At 34.6% G+C, this 23,931-nt stretch overlaps 1 protein-coding gene across 4 annotated transcripts in view; it reads left to right on the top strand.

The window, feature by feature from the left end:
- Positions 1–23,931, top strand: part of LOC138710253 (zinc finger protein ZFP2-like) — a 52,618-nt gene that overhangs the window by 3,504 nt on the left and 25,183 nt on the right. For all 4 annotated transcript variants that reach the window (XM_069840956.1, XM_069840955.1, XM_069840957.1 and 1 more), the window contains exons 2-3: positions 11,212–11,309; positions 13,687–13,788. In XM_069840956.1, the coding sequence (XP_069697057.1) occupies positions 11,217–11,309; positions 13,687–13,788 (195 nt within the window). In that variant the 5' untranslated portion in view covers positions 11,212–11,216. The remainder of the gene's footprint in view (positions 1–11,211; positions 11,310–13,686; positions 13,789–23,931) is intronic.

Below are 23,931 nucleotides of genomic sequence, written 5' to 3' on the forward strand. Positions count from 1 at the left end.
TAAATATTTTGCACCGAGAAGCTATTATACATTTAATTTTACTTCTGAGACCAGTGAAATATATGCCAATTTTATTAGAAAGGTGCATGTATAATTATCCAATAGCATGATGTTATCTGCAACAAAAAATAAAGGGCATGAAAGAAAAGAAGAAAACATTAATGCTGTGGTTCTTAGAGTTCCATTAGAGTTACACGTTCATTGTCCACTGAAAGTTGTATTTCTCTATTGAAGTGTAAAAGAGAAACTCTCATAAATTATGTCAGAAACAAAGAAAGGCACCACCCAAATATGTGGGATAATTAATTTAATAATGTTATTACCGGGACTTGAAAAAAGCAATCATATGTAATGGGTGGGGAAAAAAATACTTTTTAATCGCGCTTCTATAGTTCGACAATGCAGACTATTCAGAGTTTTGCCTGACAGGTGAGCTACCATAAATTCCTTGAAGTCCTAGTTATTATTGAAGCCAAATGTGTGTCTATTGTCAAGAGTCCATTTTATTTATACTTGTTAAGACATCATTCATAGACTAGTTACCGCTTTCAGTTTTGATACTACATACATTGAAATTAATCTATTATTATTCGTCCTATTTATACATTTATATTGAATGATTCGGTCTACCTTCATAACACATCTCATCAACAATACTCGATAAAGTAGAATTAGCTTCCATGCTGCGTTGTATTTATTTTGTCATGTTCCTATAGCAGGAATATTAAATAGGAATTCCTTAAAACAGATTTATATTCACTCCTATGCCTTTATATAGAATACCAGTACATATACTGTATTTCTTAAGATTTGGTTACTTTATAAACAGTATGTTAGTGCAAGAACTCTTTTTTTCATATTTAATAATTCTAGCATGTGTCATTAAATATGCTTGAGACCTCTGTCTCTCTGAATTACTCTTTACTAACTGGAAACATATTCCAAATTTATATTTTAAAAAAGTATTAAAATATCCTCACAATTTAGAGCATAACAATTCCCGAAATAATCATCCTACATTAAATTATTAAGATAAAAATGATTCAATCTATCGCTTGTAACAATACCTTTATGGTCCTAATAAATTAAGAAATAATTTACATCCAACAGATTTATTTTAAAATGGCCTGCAGTTATTATTTTGAATTTTATTTTACCTTAATAAATTGAGTTAAGGTACAATAAAATTTCATCAAGTTTCAAACAAAGTAATTCCATCTTTCCAACAGGGGACAATAAATACTTAAAGTAATGCTAAACTCGAAAAACTTATTGATGCAACTTAATTTCATATTCTATACCACTAGCACCAAAAAAAAGTATCCTATTGTTCATACTGATTCAAGATGAATAGTTTCTTAGTGTTTGTCCATTCCACTTTTTTTATTGTCCTTCCCATTTCTATTTCTCTCATTTTTAGTAGGTACTTCACATGTAATATATGTTTTATTTTAATACATATAATGACCATGAAGATAAAATGGATTTGAGGGAGGTGGGGTATGATGATAGAGACTGGATTAATCTTGCACAGGATAGGGACCGATGGCGGGCTTATGTGAGGGCGGCAATGAACCTCCGGGTTCCTTAAAAGCCATTTGTAAGTAAGTAAGTAAGTAATGACCATGAAGATATTTGGATATGTCTTACAAAATTCTTGCTGAAGACCATTGTGGTAATATTCTGCCGCATCTGTAGTTTGTACATTTCGAAATTTTCGTGCTTCAGCCCAGAATTCAGGCGGGGGGAGGGGAGGTTGATGTGCCAATGTAGTTTTCCAGAATATAATAATATTCAAAACATTCTCTAATAGGAGGGGCCTCTGATATTAGCTCTGCAAAAAATCTGATACCGGTACTTCTGTTGCTGGTAAATAAGAAAGAACGAAATATAAAAATGTTTAACCACTTTCGAATTTCAGGTGCTTTGTGTCTCAGCTGCTGGTTTGATATACTGTTTGTTTCCTTTAATTTTCCAGAGCAAAAACTGTCCTAAGCGAAATTTAGACTCTGTAATTTTAACACTGGGAACATTTATTTTGGCAGCATTGTGTGATGCTATTTCATAATATAACAAGAGCTTTGAAATGATTAACTGCTAACTACTTACCTGGGTGAAGCGGTTCCTGTGATTTCTGAAGTGAAAACCGTTCAATTTATAAGGAATTTTTTTGTGGAGATGCAGTTGATTGTATATGCAAGGTGTAAAAGTGCCTAAACTAACTGACCCCAGTGCTGTCATGGAGGCCACATGAGGCCATATATCGTATGGAACCTACAATTTTTTTTTTAATTAATCGTATGGGGAAATGAAAATTTTGTCTGTAAGGAGCCATACGGCATATGGTGCCTAAGTTTTGTACGTGGAGATCTATACAGATCTTAGATCATCTCTTCCTGTTCCTACTGTACCTATTTTGTTTGATGTTCATAAACAAAAATTACCCACCTCTTCAGCACTGGAATCCAGAATTATATAAAATAATGGTTGAAAAACAAGAAGTGCTGCAAATATACACTCCAAGATTCATCGAGACAAGTGTGCATCTATGGTGGTGCTACATGGTGTATTCTTTAAATCAAACTTGTACAATTAAATTGTAACGCAAAACAATTTATTTACTTCTTCTTTAATATTAAAAAAAATAATTAAATGGCAATTGGAGAGATAGAGAGAGGAGAGTAAAATATATTTCAAGGGAGAAAACAAGGGGTGGGGTGTATGGCCAAGAAAAAAATTACCATGACAGCACTGACCAAACCTAACCTGTTTACAGACTCATGTATACAAGGTGAATAAGCGGAGTATGAAGGGAACTACCTCAGCGCTAGTTTAACTCTTATAGATGAACTATATAAAGAACTCCAAGTGTCAATATTGTCTCAAAGGTTTCTGTGTAACAAACTTCATTTAGAAATGTCCATCTGCGATTATGTTAACTGCAGAAGAAGGAAGAAATATTGTCGTCATATGAAGTTACTCAAATTTCCAATTAAGGACAAGGAAAAGCTACAAAAATTATTTTTGATTTCACCCTTATAAATTGAACTATTTTCACTTCAGAAATCACCGTAACTACCTCAGCACTAGTTTCAGTAATTTAAGGACCAGTATAAAGTAAATTTGATTAAAGCGAGAAAGAAATTCGTAAGGGAGGCGGTCAGGAGGGATTGAGGTTGTCTACTAATTCGTTACAAACAACTATTATAGGCTATTTCATTTGACTAACGATGATTTGTAGAGAGCAAAATACCTACAGTAGGGTAAAGAATCTAAATCAGTACGTTTATGAGAACGGATATAAAAGTGTCAGGAAAATAACAGAATTACCGTATATTGCAATTAACTCTGCATTGGCAGAGAAACCGCACAGGGTATCTTAAATCTGTTGAAAATTAGAAAATTGTGTAAAAAAAATGCATTCAGAGCGAATTTTCCAGCCTGATAATATCTCGCCCACGTTATGGACATAATTCAATACCGTAAGACTGATATGAAACGAATACTAGAACAATTTGTTAAACAAAGACGATGTTCAGTAGTTATTTAACAACATACAGAGCAAATAAAAACACAAACGCATATTCTAGCAATAGTTCAGATGAAAAGAAAATGATTAGTACGACCGCTTATTTGTAAAAAGAACACTGCCAGCTGTGTAGCCTACATGAAGCAATATATCAGGTCTACGTTATGAACACGTTGAATTTAATGTGGACGAGAAATGTACAGTTATTATTTATCTGCTTCAATATCGCATCATATAATACACCTGTAAAATGAAAACGTGTAGGGGGAGGGAGTTGTAATTCTTCCCCTTTCGGATAAATTTCAGAAGAGGGATACCTGCTTTTCCTTCATATTCAAAAATTGTAATCTTGGTCACACAAAATAAATTAGTGCCTTTTCGTGAGCATCATGATGTGCATTCAACAAACGCAGACAAATCTGCTCTTTTTAGTATTTTGTGATAGTTGTTGCTAGGGAGGTATTGTATACTGAAAATTAAAAACAATTAGATATCGTACATCAAATGATGACAGATTATATATTGAACGCAAACAACATTATATCAGCCATGTACCAAAATGTCATCTATGTGTGTTGATGAATTTGGGTAAAACAAGCTTCTGTATGCTACAATTTAGCGACACATCAAAGTCTTATTGTAACATAACCTCACTTTACAATGAGAAAGAAATTTGGAGGTGGCATCACGTAAAAAAGTCTTCCCACAGTCGTATTACTCTATGTACTTTTCAGGTACTCTGCCATCTAGTGTTTGTTATCGCAAGCTCATTTCTCGACACTAGCGACGCATAGCGTCCGTTATTTTCCAGTTGCGTCCAAATTTAACATAAGCTTGAGCGATCTGTTTTATATATGATCTAGGGTACAATCTTGCATTCATCAATTTCTACTATATGATTCGGCCCTCCAATTCTAGATTCGTTCTTGTAACGGCGATCCAGACTGTCTGAAAGAAAAATAAAACTTATAGCAAATAAAAGCCTACAAAAACCTAACCTAACGCATCATAAAAGTCTAAACTAACCTAACCTGTCACTAAAATCCTAAACTAACCTAACCTGTCACTAAAACCTAAACTATCCTAACCTAACCTTGCACAGTTTCGTATATGCAAAGCATAAAAAAGCCTAAACTAACCTACCCCAACTTATCACTAAAATCCTAAACTAACCCAAACTAACCTGCCACAGATTTGCCTACATAAGGCATAAAAAGCTAAAACTATCTAACGCATCATAAAAACCTAAACTAACCTGACCTAACCTAAACCCTAAACTAACATAACCTCACCAAACCCTAAACTAAGCTAACCAAAATCCTAACCTAACTAAAACCCTAAATTAACCTAACCAAAATCCTAACCTAACCTAACATAACTAAAACCCTAACCTAACCAAATCCCTAAACTAACCTAACCTAAATCCTAACCTAACCTGAAACCCTAAACTAACCTAACCTAACCAAAATCTTTAACCTAACCTAACCAAAACCCAAAACTAACCTAACCTAACCTAACAAAACCCTAAACTAACCTAACCTGTCACAGATAATTATGCTTCGCATCATAAAAGTCTAAACTAACCTAACCTGTCACTAAAATCCTAAACTAACCTAACCTGTCACTAAAATGCTAAACTAACCTAATACGTAACGCATCATAAAAACCTAAGGTAACGTAACCTGTCACTAAAATCCTACACTAACATTATCTAACCTAACCTAACCAAAACCCTAAACTAACCTAACCTAACCAAATCCCTAAACTAACCTAACCTAACCAAAACTCTAATCTAACCTAACCTAACCTGTCACAGATAATTATCCAACGGATTATAAAAGTCTAAACTAACCTAATCTGTCACTAAAATCCTAAACTAACCTAACCTGTCACTGAAATCCTAAACTAACCTATCACTGAAATCGTAAACTAACCTAACCTGTCACTAAAATCCTAAACTAACCTAACCTGTCACAAATAATTACGTAGCGCATCATAAAAACCTAAGCTAACCTAACCTATCACTAAAATCCTACACTAACCTAATCTATCCTAATCTAACCTGTGCGTAAAATCCTAAACTAACCTAACCTGTCAGTAAAATCCTAAATTAACCCAATCTCCCATAACAGTTCATTTTCTTACCTCTACACACTTCCCTCAAGTATGAAAACCAATGCGCGATCGTTGACTCCGCTACATTTGGTACATTCGTCTCATCGCATTCCCTTATTGTTTGGGAGTACGAAAACTCCCCACAAAGTGGACACTCCATATTTGCGGGAAGCAGATCTTTCTCCCGTCACCACTGTTGCGCTTCATTTTCACTATTAATAATGCTCAGCTTTCTAATATTAATACGATCACCTACTGCAGCCATTGCGTTTCATTTTCACTATTAATAATGCTCAGCTTTCTAATATTAATACGATCACCTACTGCAGCCATTTTCACAACTACGAATTCCCGCTCGAACATTAGAAACTAGCGCGAAACATATGTTATGTTATATCGATAGCTATGAATATATACATTTTAAATATCCGCTCAACCATCCTGCTGGAATATTGCAATCTAGCGCGGAACGTTCGTAATGCCTCGTAAGTTATGTTAGTATGACATGTAAGATGGCTGAAAGTGCAGGAAGAGAATACGCTCAATCCTCGTTCAACCAATATGCGGGTTGAATTTCCTTTTCTGTATTGCAACCATTTTACCTTGAACTAGTTTAGGGTACCTCCATCCTCATACTTGTTCTTATTATCAGTCAAGCAGAAAAGCTCTTAAAGTCAAATAAATCAGCAAAGTCTATTTCAACTACCCTATAGAAAGGGTTTTGTATTTTGGCTGTTCGGACAATAGTATACCATCTATCTGGGGTAAAAATATGAATCTTGTCTCCTCTACCTTCAATGGCAGAATAGATACTATCACAGTCCATTTCAGAATGCTCAGAGTCCATAAATTTTTGGTTAATCACATTGATAGGTAACATCGTTACAGCACGCAGAAACATAGCCACATTTATACGGTTACGGTTTTGTCCTGATGCTGTATTCGACTAGATAATCGCTTCTTGTACTGCTGGATGAAGATTTCTTAAAGTTTCCCAAAGACATTGCTGTATCTGAAGACCTTCATGCCAGATAAAATTTACAGCCTCAGAGTTGCCCAAATTGTATGTAGTGAAATTAAAAGTTTTCAATTTCAGTATGTAATATAGTTTTCCAATATTCAACGCTAGTGTGACAATTTTTTAAACATACATTGTGAAACAGAAAAATGAATTTTCAGATTTAGTTCTTTTATTAGTTCACTTGCTTCCTGTTTCCTAGCCACATCCAGATCCATATTTTTCTTGAAGTTCTTGTTATTCTGCCTCATCTTTGTTATTTAAAGCGTACAGAAATCACATTGATCCTTTTTCGGGTTGTGGAAACCATAATTAAATTCAGTGGTGATTTTTTTTATAATAACTGGCCTTCTCAGGAGTTATGCCAAGCTCTACACACTATTCTTTATAGCCACTGTATAGCTTGTTTTCGGATAAGCCAGAAGCAAGATACTTCATTTTAGTAGAACTTCGACAAATGTGAATGATACTACTGGTAATGGCTTTATATTATGAGACCTTATTATGTTTTTTGCACTCTCGTGTTTTCTTGTGTGGTAGGGTTTTCTTGCCCCTTTATCTGTCTCCACTGTACCGGTATTTGTAATTTATTTTGAATTTTACATTTCCATTTTGTCGGATTTTGTTTCCTTTTCTTAGTTAAATTGTTCTATCTTCATTCCTCTCGCTTATCTGATTTTTCTCAACTTGTTCTGTTATCTTTTGTCCATCAGAGTGTGCTGGTGATTCTAAATTATCTTCAGAAGTTTCTCTTCATCATCCCCTTCTGGGTGGTATGGGCGATCATTGTCACTTATATCTCCAAATAATTCATCACTACTGTTTTCAAAGCTTGGATTTATGTCAGTTTTACCAGAAGTTGATTTTGATGGCTCAGTACACAAAAAATAATCAAACAATGTTGCCACAAGTCTAAATTCCTAAGCTTCCAGAAATTAAAAATAAGATAATTTAAGCATTTTATGTGCTTAGGAAAATATTTGGGGCTAAGCGGGATGAAGCTACAGGAGAATGGAGAAAGTTACACAACACAGAACTGCACGCATTGTATCCTTCACCTGACATAATTAGGAACATTAAATCCAGACATTTGAGATGGGCAGGGCATGTAGCATGTATGAGCGAATTCAGAAATGCATATAGAATGTTAGTTGGGAGACCAGAGGGAAAAAGACCTTTAGGGAGGCCGAGACGTAGATGGGAGGATAATATTAAAATGGATTTGAGGGAGGTGGGATATGATGGTAGAGACTGGATTAATCTTGCACAGGATAGGGACCGATGGCGGACTTATGTGAGGGCGGCAATGAACCTTCGGGTTCCTTAAAAGCCATTTGTAAGTAAGTAAGTAAGTAAGCAAGCATTTTATGTGGTTTGCGTCTCTTCACAATTCACAACCTTTCGAGCATTCCTATTCAAATGAAATTGTGAATGGATATAAGACACTTCAGGTGGATTAAGACCCTTCACAACCATACAAACATTCCAGAATTTTTCCTTCCATTGCAACTGTGAATGGATGTAAGTCACTTAAGTCTATTCACAACTCTGTAATTGTGGGATAAGGCTTTTCACAAAATTCAAATATCTCTTTATTTTTTAAACTAATCGCTTATTACCTTTAAAAAATGTAAAATTTAGACTTTTTGACTCCATAAATGGTTTTAAGTCAAAAATCAAAATTTTGTGGGTTAGGCCCCTTCACCACCAAAGCGACGATTTAAGTGTTCAATACATTCCTTCATACACATCACAGTTATAGGTATTACAACAGCATGAACTTAATAAATTACAAGTAACAAATGAAAACAACAATGTTGCAAATAAAAGAACAATAAATGTGAATATTTTCAACTGCATTCCTCGTGCAAACTCTCCGGTTTCTGCATATAAGGGGACACAATACTGAAAGCTCTCCAAGTTCATTAGTTTTAAGAATTCACAACAGAGAAATCAGTAACTACCATACTTACGAAGCTAGATTCACCAAATTTTTATCACTGGTATATCTGCTTAATAGTGACAATTGTCCAAATTTGCATCCGCTTATGATACATAGTTTGCATTTTATTAATTATTTTATTAAAATATTGTACCACCTTATATAAAAAGTCGCTTGCACTACAATTAACATTATTCTTAAGTGATATTCACTTATATGGATCCTTACATACATGGAATCAAAGCTTACTATAGGGTTTTGCTGTAAAATTAATCAGTAAGTTACTAGAATTTTTTATTATAAAATAAAAAATAGAAAAATTAATAGTCATAAAAATCCCTAGTAATTTACTCTTCACTGTACACAAAATTCCAATAGTAATATTTGTTCCAATGTATACAAAGAATCAAATAAGTGAATATCAATTAAAAGTAATGTAAATTGTGGTGCAAGGGACTTTTTGTATAAAGCAATACAATATTTTATTAAGTTATTAATAAAATGCAAACCACTTATCATAGAGGGACGAAATTTTTTGCATGAGATATTAATAATCAGATATACTAGTGATAAACATTTTGTGAATTTAGCTTTAAAAATATGGAAGTTATTAATTTCAGTATAACATTCCCAAATATAATAATAATAATAATAATAATAATAATAATAATAATAATAATAATAATAATAATAATTATTATTATTATTATTATTATTATATTTATTTGTCAGAAACCAGTGTACAAAGCCTGGATATGACATCGTCATACACTGATGTGAGATTTTGTCATTTTTGGTAAAAAGAATCATGTCTTTGTTTTTATCTTTAATAATTTGTTTATGGTCTAAAGATGCCCTCTGCCAATTTTCATGGCCATACGACCAGTCTATCAGCTGTTTAGGGTCACATTTTTAAAAAGTTGCGCGCTCTGACTGTTAATTTAAATGCTCCGTCAACGCCCTCCACTCTGAATTCTTCGACCATTTTGGATATTACGCTGTATTTCATACATTATTATATTAGATTTCCGATTGAGCCAGTGTAGCTTCTCGACTTCTCGAAATATTTCTTCATAGAATCCAACAGATGTTAGGTCTACTTCAAAGGCTGCTTTCCTTGAAATATATTCAGTTACAAAGGAGAGCACAACTCTTCTGTAAAGGAAAATTCCACTTCTTGCTAGTAGCCATAACAACGTGTTTTCCATGCTTGTTTTTGTTTGTGGTACAAGAAATATTTGCAAGTTTCTGACAGTTTTGTTGTTAGTGTTATAATAGTGTCTACAATCTATAGTGATTTGAAAATAATATTTATCTAATATAATGTTTTCATAAGTTTACATAGTTTTTTTTCAGTCATCGTCATTTACTAGCGTAAGTTAGGTGTGCACAGCGTGGTAGTGTATATAAGGTAAGTTCTGCATATGATATGCTAGGTCGATATGTTTCAAAATGCCTAGAAAATAAGAAAAGACAGAGATCTTGTTCATTATTATCATACCAAACTTAGAATTCTATTTTCTCCAATTTAATTTTCTGTAAATTTGCATTGCTGAAAATGCTACTCTTTCTACATATTTTGTACTTCATGGATGATTTTCTTGTAAAGGTTTCTGAATATGTTTTTAACAAAACTTACTATCAGGATTATACCCAACACTCCTATTTTTTGTTGTTATTTAGTCAACTGTCCGAAGACAGGTTTGAACTTCACAAGTAACACCAATAAGGCATCACTCATGACACAACTAGACCAGGAGATAATTCAATGCATACTTCGCCGATTAGCTACTTATTCCACTAATCAGACTTCAGATGCATACAAACAATTGTTCTTCCTCTGACACATATCGTCGAGTGAGATGTACTGCCTGATAATATATATCAGCCAGAATATCAGTAAGAGATATTGTTTTCATATTAATTTTCTGACGCTCGAGTTGAATTTTTTTCTGTTTTTACACTTTTGGTGGATTAAATATTTGTAATTAATTTTTTAGTAAAATAATATGTAGAGAAAAATTCTGGCCAAAACAGTAGCAATTTTTGAAAACCAAAATTTACACAATTTAAAATTACAAACTTAAAGTACAAAATTTCAGAGACCTACCTGGAATAGTTTAGAAAATTGAAATTTCACATCAGTTAACCTTGATAGGGTTTCCAATTTCTACGTTCTTTGTATTTTCCAATCTTCCAATTAAGACTTTCGTGGTTCGAATCCTGCCTGGGAAGGAAACTTTTTTTTGTTCCTTATTCAAATTTATTCCCAATCGAAAAGTATTTGGAATAAATTTGAATAAGGAACAAAAAAAAAAGTTTCCTTCCCAGGCAGGATTAGAACCATGAAAGTCTGAGTTACCAGTCTATCATGCTCTGAGTGAGCAAGGCTCTGAAATCAGCTACAAGGGTCAGTCTGTTTTTTTTTTTTTTTTTGCCACTACTGTACAACAAAAGTGATGCATCTTATTCACAGGCAAATATGGTAGATATAATGAACTCTTCTGTATAGCATACATTTTCATACAAGTTAAGGTGAACACACGTGTATCTATATTAAGAGCTCATATACAGCAAACTGGTAATTTTCTTACGCTGTTCTTTCAGCTGTAATGGATGTTATCAAGACGGAACTTGATGTCGACCCTTTGGCAGTACAGTCCTCTGATGTCACAGGGACAGAAGAGGCACGTTCTTCACCAGAAGTAAGATAATTTTTTTTACGCCCTTTGTGTGCCGTACCATACAGCGAAAATGATGAAATGGCACTAAAAATACACAGATGCTATATGATATAATAATGAAATACCCAAAATAATATTGCACATAGATTGCCATTTTCGAGAAAGAAATATGACCCAATGCCATAGAAAAAATTGTTACATTTCAAAACTTAAATTAAAATGCTTTTTCTATACATACTCTCTGTTCTTTCCCATCTCCTGCTCTTCCCAATTTTGTCCATACTTCACTTCTCTACTCCCACTATCTGATCTTATTTCTACATTATATTGTACATTACAACATTTTAAAGTACTTAACTAGGTATCATATTCAGTCTGTATTTCATTATTATGTAAGCTCGTTAATGTGCATAATATTGATTTTTATATTTAAGTATTACTATTAATAGTCTATGCGGATGACGTGAATATGTTAGGAGAAAATCCACAAACGATTAGGGAAAATACGGGAACTTGAAGCAAGTAAAGAGATAGGTTTGGAAGTAAATCTCGAAAAGACGAAGTATATGATTATGTCTCGTGACTAGAATATGGGACTGCCCGAGACGAGCAGTCCTCTCACGTCGCTGTCACAATATTATACGAAATGGAAATATAAAAATTGGAAATTTATCCTTTGAAGAGGTGGAAAAATTCAAATACCTGGGAGCAACAGTAACAAATATAAATGATACTCGGGAGGAAATTAAACATGGAATAAATATGAGAAATGCGTGTTATTATTAGGTTGAGAAGCTTTTATCATCCATTCTGCTGTCCAAAATCTGAAAGTTAGAATTTATAAAACAGTTATATTACTGGTTGTTCTTTATGGTTGTGAAACTTGGACTCTCACTTTGAGAGAGGAACATAGGTTAAGGGTGTTTGAGAATAAGGTGCTTAGGAAAATATTTGGGGCTAAGAGGGATGAAATCTGATTATGAGAGTCTAAGTAAGGTTATATCCTTTGACGAATATATTACTGCCCTAATAAAGAGTGGCAGTTTCTGTTGTGGGGCTGGTTCGAGCTGTGCACACCCAAAATCGGAGGCTTTTATGTAAATAATTACGAAAACTAGTAGAAATTAATTGTTCATCTTGACTAGACTGACATATGCAAGATAAACTGCGAAATATTAATACTTAGAATATGACTCTTTAATAATGGCATTTGCAGTAAAGTTGAATTGCGTTACTTTTACAAGTTATTGGTTAATATCATTTGATTGTGACCCACTAAAAATAATTTTTTAATGAACTAAGTCTGTAGTATGTATGTGGTCTGTATGAGTAACTTTTAATTAACTTCCACCTAGGAACATACATTGAAAGCAGTAGGCTATGTCATGTGAAACATATATGCCGACAGTGTTGTGATCTGATAATGTTTCTGGAAATTAAATAGAAAGAATAGAGGAAAGTGAACTTCCTTCTTGCAGTAGTAAGCTTAATTCTTTCTGTAGACATATTTCAAAACTCTTCGTTTAGTTAAGTTCAGCTTATTTAAGTGGGCCAGAGAACCAAAAATATATTTTGCTTGGAAGAAAATGCTCTTCGTTTAGTTAAGTTCAGCTTATTTAAGTGGGCCAGAGAACCAAAAATATATTTTGCTTGGAAGAAAATGTTCTTTCACTGCTATGGTCTTCAAGAATAGGATATGAGCCATTCATGAAACTTGCAGATATCACAAAAATTTCAGTAAATTTTAGGATAATAAGCAATGTAATTGAATAAAAAAAGAAGAAACAAGAAAACAGTGGATATAGGATACAAACCTGGAATATTATAATGTGAAAATGGACAGTCCAGTGCCCATTCTCAAAAGTTTTAAGTATAATGCTAACACTGACTTTGAAGTTTATTTTGTAATTGGGCCTATAGATAAAGCTCATTTAGAGAGGGAAATAAAGACAACTGAGCTAAAAGAATGTATGTCGCAATGCTGTTTTCACTTGTCTTGCAGTGCTTCAAAGTCACTTGAGGAATTCAGTTACTGTTGGTTGTTGAAACTGGGCAGTTGATAGAAGGGAGTTCAGAAACGAATGTTATGGAACTGTCAGATGTCAGTTACTTGCTTGTGATGGCTTTAATCCCTTGCAGCATCAGATTGACTACAAGTTCAACTACAGAGGTAATATGTCTACTGTCGATTGCAATAATGTCCTGAGAGGATAGTGTGTGTATGTGTTAACAAGAGGAATCCAATGTTGTTGATTGAATCATATGCGATCTGCTTCATTCCCATTGTCACTCAGGTTTCAACAGGAGCAGCAGCCAAGTGCCAGCATGCAGACCCAGAGTTACGGGCTGCAACAGAAAGTAATGAATTATAACATTGTTATGTCTGTGCATTCCACAGAAATACACCAAAGTGGACTCAATCTGTGGCTTCAAATGGGAAATGAAAACTGAGGAGACTACAGAGCAAAACACCTTCCCTGTGATGAAGTGTGAACTAGAGGTGAGTAAAGTTTAGTAATTGTATTGTTGTGTTAACACTCTTGATATTGAACTCATGTACTGTTTTCTTTTTAACAACATCCTTACAAAGTTTAACAGTGCTTTGAAAGCAATGATTGAGCCTTCAAGATTAGGTATTAACACTACATAAGGCCCATTCACAATGAAAATTGAACGTAAAGGTAATAATATAAAAATAAAAGTCGTTAAATTACTGGAATGTAGGCATTCACGATGAAAGACGCAAACCTACATATTAGCGAATCAGAAAAGAGAAGAAGTGGAAGGATGACAACTTACTCAAAATGGCAGCTTGTATTGTTCTCATAACAGTTTAATTCTTGGTCGATAAACAACAAATATAACAAAATGCAGAATTTCCTTATAAAATAAAAATTACAATTTGAAAATGTTTTCTGATTCCACGACATTTATGATTGACCCAAGAATAAAAATAAGTAACTAATATGCAAAACGTTACAAAATGAAATAGGATATGTAGGTACATTAATAGAATTCATGGTTAAACGAGCACTGAGGTTCTTCCCTTCCCACTTCTCTTCCTCACCTTCAGCTGTCTCCTCTGTAATACCAACATAACTTTGGTGACAACATAAAAGTTTCATGCTAGTGTATACTCAGGCTGTGCCCTGCATATGTGGTACGAATCTGTGATAGGTTAGGTTATGTTAGTTTAGGCTTTTGTTATGTCTTGCATAAACAACAGACATGACACAGGACAACATTAGCTGTTACAGGCCATTTGCTACCTGATTTCAACCAACACAACCAAATGTACAAGGATTCAAATGCTACACGTGATTTACAATGAACGGGTACCATTCATTGTGCTTACTTACTTCCTTACTTACTGGATTTTAAGGAACCCGGAGGTTTATTGCCGCCCTCACATAAGCCTGCCATTGGCCCCTATACTGAGCAAGATTAATCCATTCTCTATCATCATATCCTACCTCCCCCAAATCCATTTTAATATTTTCTTCCCATCTACGTCTCGGCCTCCCTAAAGATCTTTTTCCCTCCGGCCTCCCAACTAACACTCTATATGCATTTCTGGATTCGCCCTTACGTGCTACATGCCCTGCCCATCTCAAACGTCTGGATTTAATGTTCCTAATTATGTCAAGTGAAGAATACTTCATCCCTCTTAGCCTCAAATATTTTCCTAAGCACCTTATTCTCAAACACCCTTAACCTATGTTCCTCTCTCAAAGTGAGAGTCGAAGTTTCACAACCATACAGAACAACCGGTAATATAACTGTTTTATAAATTCTAACTTTAAGATTTTTTGACAGCAGACTGGATGATAAAAAGCTTCCGAACCGAATAATGACAGGCATTTCCCATATTTATTCTGTATTTAATTTCCTCCGGAGTATCATTTATATTTGTTACTGTTGCTCCAAGATATTTGAACTTCTCCACCTCTTCAAAAGATGAATTTCCAATTTTTATATTTCCATTTCGTACAATATTCTCGTCACGAGACATAATCATATACTTTGTCTTTTCGGGATTTACTTCCAAACCTATCTCTTTTACTTGCTTCCAGTAAAATTCCCGTGTTTTCCCTAATCATTTGTGGATTTTGTCCTAACATATTCATGTCATCCCCATAGACAAGCAGCTGATGTAACCCGTTCAATTCCAAACCCTCTCTGTTACCCTGGACTTTCCTAATGGCATCTTCTAGAGCAAAGTTAAAAAGTAAAGGTGATAGTGCATCTCCTTGCTTTAGCCCACAGTGAATTGGAAATGCATCTGACAGAAACTGACCTATACGAACTCTGCTGTACGTTTCACTGAAACACATTTTAATTAATCGAACTAGTTTCTTGGGAATACCAAATTAAATAAGAATATCATATAAAACTTTTTTCTTAACCGAGTCATATGCCTTTTTGAAATCTATGAATAACTGATGCACTGTACCCTTATACTCCCATTTTTTCTCCATTATCTATCGAATACAAAATATCTGGTCAGTTGTTGATCTATTACGCCTAAAACCACACTGATGATCCCCAATAATTTCGTCTACATATGGAGTTAATCTTCTCAAAAGAATATTGGACAAAATTTTGTACGATGTCAACAAAAGTGATATTCCTCGAAAGTTGCTACAGTTAATCTTGTCCCCCTTCTTAAAGAGAGGTACGATTATGGACTCCTTCCATTGTTCTGGTACAATTTCCTTTTCCCAAATAGCAAGTACAATCTTATAAATTTCGTTAGATATGCGCTTCCACCCTCTTGTATTAATTCTGCTGGAATTTGATAGATACCTGGAGACTTATAATTTCTCAGATTTTCTATCACAATTTCGACTTCAGAAAGTGTGGGTTCGGGTATAAATGGCTCAGCAGTTTATATTTCAGTTTCGTCCCAATGATTTCTATTTGGCCTATGTATATTTAGTAGTTGTCCAAAATAGTTTTTCCATCTGTCCATTTGTAAATTGATCATTTCAAAAGAAGAATTTCACAACCACAACCTTCAACAATCTGCATCATATATATAATGTCATAGGTCTACACTCAAGCTTAATCAAGAACACGTCGAAGAACGACAGCACATCATGTATACACAAGGAAACTTTAAAATAACATATTCAAGTGGTTTTATCAAGTTTAACAAACCATATACAACAGATAATTCAACATATAGTAAATATACAACATACATTATATACTAGTCAACAATAATATATAACTGATACTTGCGTGTCAAACAGAATTGTAAATAAGTACAAAACATATATGATGTAAAGCTCAATTAAAAGTTTACAATTGCTACAATTAATATGCAAACCTAGGACTTCCTTTAATTTCTTATGCTATGACATACAAAACAACATATTTATGATTATATATTCAGATTGATGATTATAAGGAATACCATTTATAATTTATTGTAACCAAGAGAATACATATTATTATTGTGACATACATTTGATCAGATAATTAATACTGAATATTATGTACAACTGTAAATATATATGTATTTTATTATTTTTAACCTTCAACTTATTTTAACATATCAATATTCATGTGAATTATATTAGTCTAGGTTATCAAATGTTTTTAGCATGTTTTATTTTATTGTTAATCTCGTTTGTAAATCAAGTATTTTGACATGCAGAAATATTGAGATATTCTGTAGTTCATAGCCTGATATCGATAAGGTGGGAACATTCGCAAAATAAATGTAGAATAGAAACAAATTATTATATATTGTAATATTTTATTTTATCAATTCAGTAAGCACTTAGACAGAAATACATAAATTAATTAATTAAATTCTATGCTATTAGTCGACTGAGACGAGTGGAGTCCTGCACCTGGAGTGCCACTTGTACTGATAATGGATGAATTTTGCTGTCTCGTGGTACAGTTGGCTGGAGAAAACAACTGAAGCATTAAATATCTTTCACGCATGTCCATAAGCATTGCTATTACGGAAAATTGACTCAACATTATGGTAATTTAATTTTTTCCCTTATTATCGTATATTCTAAAGTCCGATACACTCTATTACAATCACGAAGTGTCAAAATAATTAACCCTAGAGTAGACGCGAGGAGTCACTTGTCATTCAGTGAATTGTAGCCTATTGCTACGTGGTTCCATTTTGTTGTAACACATTCGCCCATTCACATTACCTGCTTATTAGATCTATAACTTGATATCAGTTCAGTGGCTTTGTTCAATTTTTGTGCATTGTATAAACGACCTGCAAACTGAATTGGAGGATAGCAGTCACTCATGCACTTATTAGAATAACAAAGATATACTCCTTTTTATTTTCTCCTCTTATACACGTAATATTAACTTTCTGACCAATATTTAGACCTATAACATGAAAATAGGTACATTTCTTTTTACTATCTTATGTGTTTTCCAGACATTTTTATTACATTTTCAACAACAGAATATCAGATACTCATCGAGGAAAACTTGAAAACAGCAAAGATCCGAATGTGTGGTGTAATTGGGTCAATGAAAGAACAAATTATAAAAGGTTACACTTACGACAAAAGAGATAATGAAGAAGATAACGTAAGAAAGCAATCATAACTCATTATCAGAGTATGACCTGTCTGAAGTCAAGCAAGCAACAACAGGTGATAAACCTTGATGACTGAGAGAATTGCATAGGAAAGGACAATATCTTTGCTTGGCTTTCCGGATCCGTACACTTTGGCATGCTTTGACCCTTTGTGAGCCCTATATATGCGATGATTATGTAAGTCCGACAGGTGACCTGGGTGATATCGTGAATCCGATGCTAGTAGGTGTGTCATCCTGCCTCATCCCCAGTTCATAGTGTCAAGTCCTATTCAGTGGATGACTAGCCTGATAAGCAACAGGAGCTCAGAGACTCAAGCCCTTTTGTCATCGTCGGCTGACAGGTGGGCCATCCTACCTTAGTCTTACATAGTGAGGTCCCATTTCTCGGACGAGTAGCCTGATAGAGCCAGGCACCATCCACACACACAGGTATCCTGATAAACCTCTGCAGCTGGAACCCAAAGTTCTTCCTATATCAGCATCGAAAACTCGTACTATCTCAAGACTTCACCCAAGCATATTTTTAGTATTGCAGATGATAGATGAAATGAAGAGAGGTGGAGAATGATAGAGGGAAACTGGTGTACCCATAGAAAGACCCTCCGTTTGCTTTGTCCATCACAAATTCAATCACGACCTGGCCGAGAATCGAATCCTGGCTGCCTCGATGGAAAACAAGTGTGTTAGCACTTCAGCCTGAAACGCAGCTATAGGATAGTGTCACTGTGTGGTGTAAATCAAATGTTAGAACACAGGGGCACAATACAGAATGGAAGAAATATAACTGTGCAAATTGAAGGTGTAATAGAATACATTAAAAAAACCTATTGTGCGTTTTGTAAGTACGTGCATGGGTAATTACAATATTAGGCTGAAAGTATGCATAGTTTGGCAACAGACTCGCCAGCTCACATAGGCCATGAATACACACGCGCTTTGTGTGAATAGCACCTTTCCATCTCTTGGTCACCACAGTAGGGTTACTAGGCTTCCCAATGGGTAGAAATACGATATCTGTTAACTTTTTCATTTAATTTGTAAGAAAAGTGTCTATTTTATTGAAAAAAAAAAAAACCTCCAAAAGTAGAAATCATTTCTCATGAGTTTCTCTAATGATGAGAGTAGAAATCAAAATTTTACGGATTACCTCAACCAGATAACTTCCCCAAGCAGAATTTGAACCTGGGTCCGTTCATTTCATTACTCCAGAACTGTGGACCGAACAGGGGTTATGTATAGTACACTAGTTTTTTTTTACTTTCGGTTAGCTTTCTGAAGAATACACATAGAGAGATGTAGTGCTTTCCATGCTATCTTTGTAATATTGGTGACATTGTAACCAGTTTGTTTCTAAAATTATACAGTACCTATGTATTTACAAGTGGAACCGGTGACTCATTTCGTTGGTATGTGAGACGAATTTCGTTTTATGATCTATGGAAGGATACATATTAATTTACTTTTGCTCACATTGATTTTAATTTTATTTGCTGTAGTCCAGATTTCAGTAAGATCAAGATAGTTTTGCAAGGCAGTGATATAAGATTTATCACTAATTTTTCTAAATATTATACAGTCGTTCATGAATAACCTTATCTGAGATGTGCTATTTCTAATATCCTACAATAATTTTTAGTAAATATTTCGCAAGGAGAAATTATTAATACATTTAATTTTACTTCTGAGACCAGTGAAATATGTCAATTTTGGTAGAAAAATGCATGCATTATTAGCTAACAGCATGATATTACCAGCAATAAAAAATAAGAGATATGAAAGAAAAAGAAAATAAAAAATACCTAACACATTAAGGTTGTGGTTTTTAGACTTCTACTGGAGTGACACGTTCATTGTCTCCTGTAAGTTGTAGTTCTTTATTGAAGTGTAAAAAAAAATTTCAGAAATAACAGAAATAAAAGAAAGGCATCCCGAAATATGTATTTATTTACTTACAAATGGTTTTTAAGGAACCCGCAGGTTCATTGCTGCCCTCACATAAGCCCACCATCGGCCCCTATCCTGAGCAAGATTAATTCAGTCTCCACCATCATATCCCACCTCCCTCAAATTCATTTTTATATTATCCTCCCATCTATGTCTCGGCCTCCCCAAAGGTCTTTTTCCCTCTGGCCTCCCAACTAACACTGTACATCATTTTTGGATTCGCCCATATGTGCTACATACCCATCACAAACATCTGGATTTAATATTTCTAATAATGTTGGGTGAAGAATACAATGCGTGCAGTTTTACGTTGTGTAACTTTCTCCATTCTCCTGTAACTTCATCTAGCTTAGCCCCAAATATTTTCCTAAACACCTTATTCTCGAACACCCTTAGCCTCAGTTCCTCTCTCAAAGTGAGAGTCCAAGTTTTACAACTATACAGAACAACCGGTAATATAACTGTTTTATAAATTCTAACTTTCAGGTTTTTTGAGAGCAGACTGGATGACAAAAGCTTCTCAACCAAATAATAATAGGCAGTTCCCATATTTATTCTGCGCTTATACTCCTCCCAAGTATCATTTATATTTGTTACTGTTGCTCCAAGATATTTGAACTTTTCCACTTTTTCAAAGCATAAATACCCAATTTGTATATTTCCATTTCATACTTGTTCTGGTCACGAGACAGATTTACTTCCAAACCTCTCTCTTTACTTGCTTCAAGTAAAATTCCCACATTATCTTTAATAGTTCGTGGATTCTCTCGCAACACATTCATGTCATTTGCATAGACAAGCAGCTGATGTAATCCATTCAATTCCAAACTCTGTCTGTTATCCTGGACATTCCTAATGGCATATTCTAGAGCATACCTGCACAAACAGCGCTCAACGAGCGCACGCACCCCTTTGGTGCGGGAGAGCCGTGTTTACCGCTCGCCAAAACAGAGAGGAAGATACGTCAGAATGACATAGACTTGCTATAGGTAGAGGAGAGGGAAACGACCACTCAGCTATCTAGTGGAGTGCAGTGTGTAGGCCTATTCTCAGTAACTGTTTCATGTTGCTTACCTACTGCTACAGTGCAGTATGGAGGAATCTAAAAGATGGAAAAGTGATCATCAGGCAAATTCTTTCAATGTTGCATGGGAAAATGCTTATTTTTTCATAGCTACTGGAGTAAATACTCACTGCCTTATCTACCACAACATTTTGAAAGGTAGAAAGAAACATAATATAATGCGTCATTACGGGTCCAGACATAAAGATACTTACGATTGTTTTATTGCTGAAAATCGCAGTAAAAAGGTTCAGGAGTTTAAAGCTGCATTATTAACCAAGATAGGTACAATCGGTATTTATTTTTTATGAATTTGAAATATGTTGTCTTATCAGAGGTACTTTCTTAATTACTTCCATGCCCGAGATTGCAGGTTCGATTCCTGGCCAGGTCGATTACATTTAAATGTGCTTAAATGCGACCGGCTCATGCCAGTACATTTACTGGCATGTAAAAGAACTTCTGTGGGACAAAATTCTGGCACACGGGCGGAGCAAGCGTTGTTAAATAAAACATAACATTTAACATTTTACGATTTGCAGCTCGAACTTATTGATCTTCATTGTGAACTAAGGGCTAAAGACCGTTTGAATAATACTACTAGCCTGGTTGAGTTTTACAAGACTAAACATTAGCAATAATATCCACAACTGCACAGGCTGGCTGTGAAAATGACTGCTATGTTTGGCTCAACATGTATATTTGTGAGCAACTGTTTTCTGTAATCAACTTTAATAAAGGCAGGCATCGAACATCTGTAACTGATGCTTCATTATGATCAGTAGGCTACTGTTCCTTTCAGCTGCCAACAGCATAAAACCTGGTTTTGATGTACTGATAAATAAAAATATAACAAAATGATATTGTACATTTAAGTAGCTATAGAATTTCTATTATTTCTGTAAAATAAATATTTCTTTATTAATTAATAATAGTCCAAGATACTTTTGCAAAGACAGAACGGGAATTCATTCCATGAACACTCGTAATAGTACTTCCTTTTGTGTACATTTTGTACGAGATCACCCCTTCTTCCAGTCCACCCTTAAACAGAGTGCAGGTAATATCTGCATTCCGCTCGGAGAGCGCAAACCTTGTGCATGCCTGTTTTAGAGTAAAGTTAAAAAGGAAAGGTGATAGTGCATCTCCTTGATTTAGCTCGCAATGAATTGGAAAAGCATGAGATAGAAACTGACCTATATGGACTCTGCTGTATGTTTCACTGAGACAGATTTTAATTAATTGAACTAGTTTCTTGGGAGTACCAAACTCAATAAGATTATTATATAAAACTTCTCTCTTAACTGACCCCGAAATATGTGGGATAATTAATTTAATAATGTTATTACCAGGACTTCGAAAAAGCAATGTCTACTTGTCTGTGATGGGTGGGAAAAAAATATTTTTTAATTCCACTTCTGTAGTTCGACAATGCACACTATTCAAATTGTTTTGCTGACAGGTGAGCCTGCATAAAATCTTTAAATACCTAGTTATTTGAAGCGAAATGTGTGTCTACTGTCAAGAGTTCATTTTATTTATACTTGTTAAGACCTCATTCATAGTCTAGTTACCTCTTTCAATTTTGATACTACAGCCAGAGGAATTATTGGTTTATTAATATTCGTTCTCTTTATACACTTATATTATATGATTCGATGTACCTTCACAACAAATCTCATCAACAACGCTTGATAAATAGTTGAATTAGTCAGGTGATATGAGTACATATGTTTCTGTATTCTGAGTTCAGATTTAATAAGCTTCCATGCTGCGTTATATTCTATAGCAGGAATATGAAATAGGAATTCCTTAAAACAGATTTATATTGTCCTATGCCTTGATGTAGAATACATATATTTCTTCACATTGTGTTACTTTATAAAAACATGTTAGTGTAATAACTCTCTTTTTTCATATTTAATAATTCCGGCATATATCAGTAAATGTGTTGAGGCTTCTGTCTCTGAATTATTCTTTTTAAAACTGACTGGAAAATATATTGCAAATTTACATGAAAGAGCATTAAAATTCGATTAAAATATTCTCAGAATTTAAAGCATAACAAATCCCGAAATAATAATCCTACGCTAAAATGTTACGATGAATTTATTTTTATTTTATTGGGTTATTTTACGACGCTGTATCAACATCTCAGGTTATTTAGCGTCTGAATGGAATGACGGTGATAATGCCGGTGAAATGAGTCCGGGGTCCACCACCGAAAGTTACCCAGCATTTGCTCGTATTGGGTTGAGAGAAAACCCCGGAAAAAACCTCAACCAGGTAACTTGCCCCAACCGGGATTCGAGCCCGGGCCACCTGGTTTCGCGGCCAGACGCGCTGACCATTATTCCACAGGTGTGGACATCTTACGGTGAAAATGAATCATTCTATCACTAGTAACAGTACGTTTAGGTGGATTACATATGCAGGAGAACTATTTATACTATCAAATGTATTGTTGAAAACTAATGACAGTGCACAGTGGTCAGAAATAGCCAGATTGATGACTTCACTTTTATAGTAACAGTAGCACTGCCAGAATTTGGCTTCGAGGAGTGGGGGTTATTATTTCTTCTTTTTCAGAAACTGACTGTAATACGTATATGGTGAAAACTTTAATGTGTCATTACGTATAATTACAGCTTGAAAGAAACAGAACTTTTCATTCGATTAAATTGTTCCTAATTGAAGCAAACAGAAATCCATTTGCTGCAGAGTCCACACGGACACAAATGATGATATACTTTCTCGGCAACAATGCAGTTATGCACATTCGCAATTCGTTATCACTACCTGCCAGTACTGTAAAATAAAACCTTTGTTTTGTCTTTCATGCCACTTATCGCTTATTGTGCTGATGCATGAACATGAGTCGTAAAATTTTTTCTCTGCAGTTCGGGCAGGTTCAGAACTCTACATGCTGGCGAAGCTGTATGGTAAACTCTGCTGTTGCCCCTCTCATAGGAAAAGAATGCCTTCCTTTAGTCTTAGTGGTAGTGTACAGTAGAGCATTTCCTTTCTTCTATAGGGTTAGGGAAT

This window comes from Periplaneta americana, chromosome 12 (genome assembly GCF_040183065.1).
Source record: "Periplaneta americana isolate PAMFEO1 chromosome 12, P.americana_PAMFEO1_priV1, whole genome shotgun sequence".
NCBI classification, from domain to species: Eukaryota; Metazoa; Arthropoda; class Insecta; order Blattodea; family Blattidae; genus Periplaneta; species Periplaneta americana.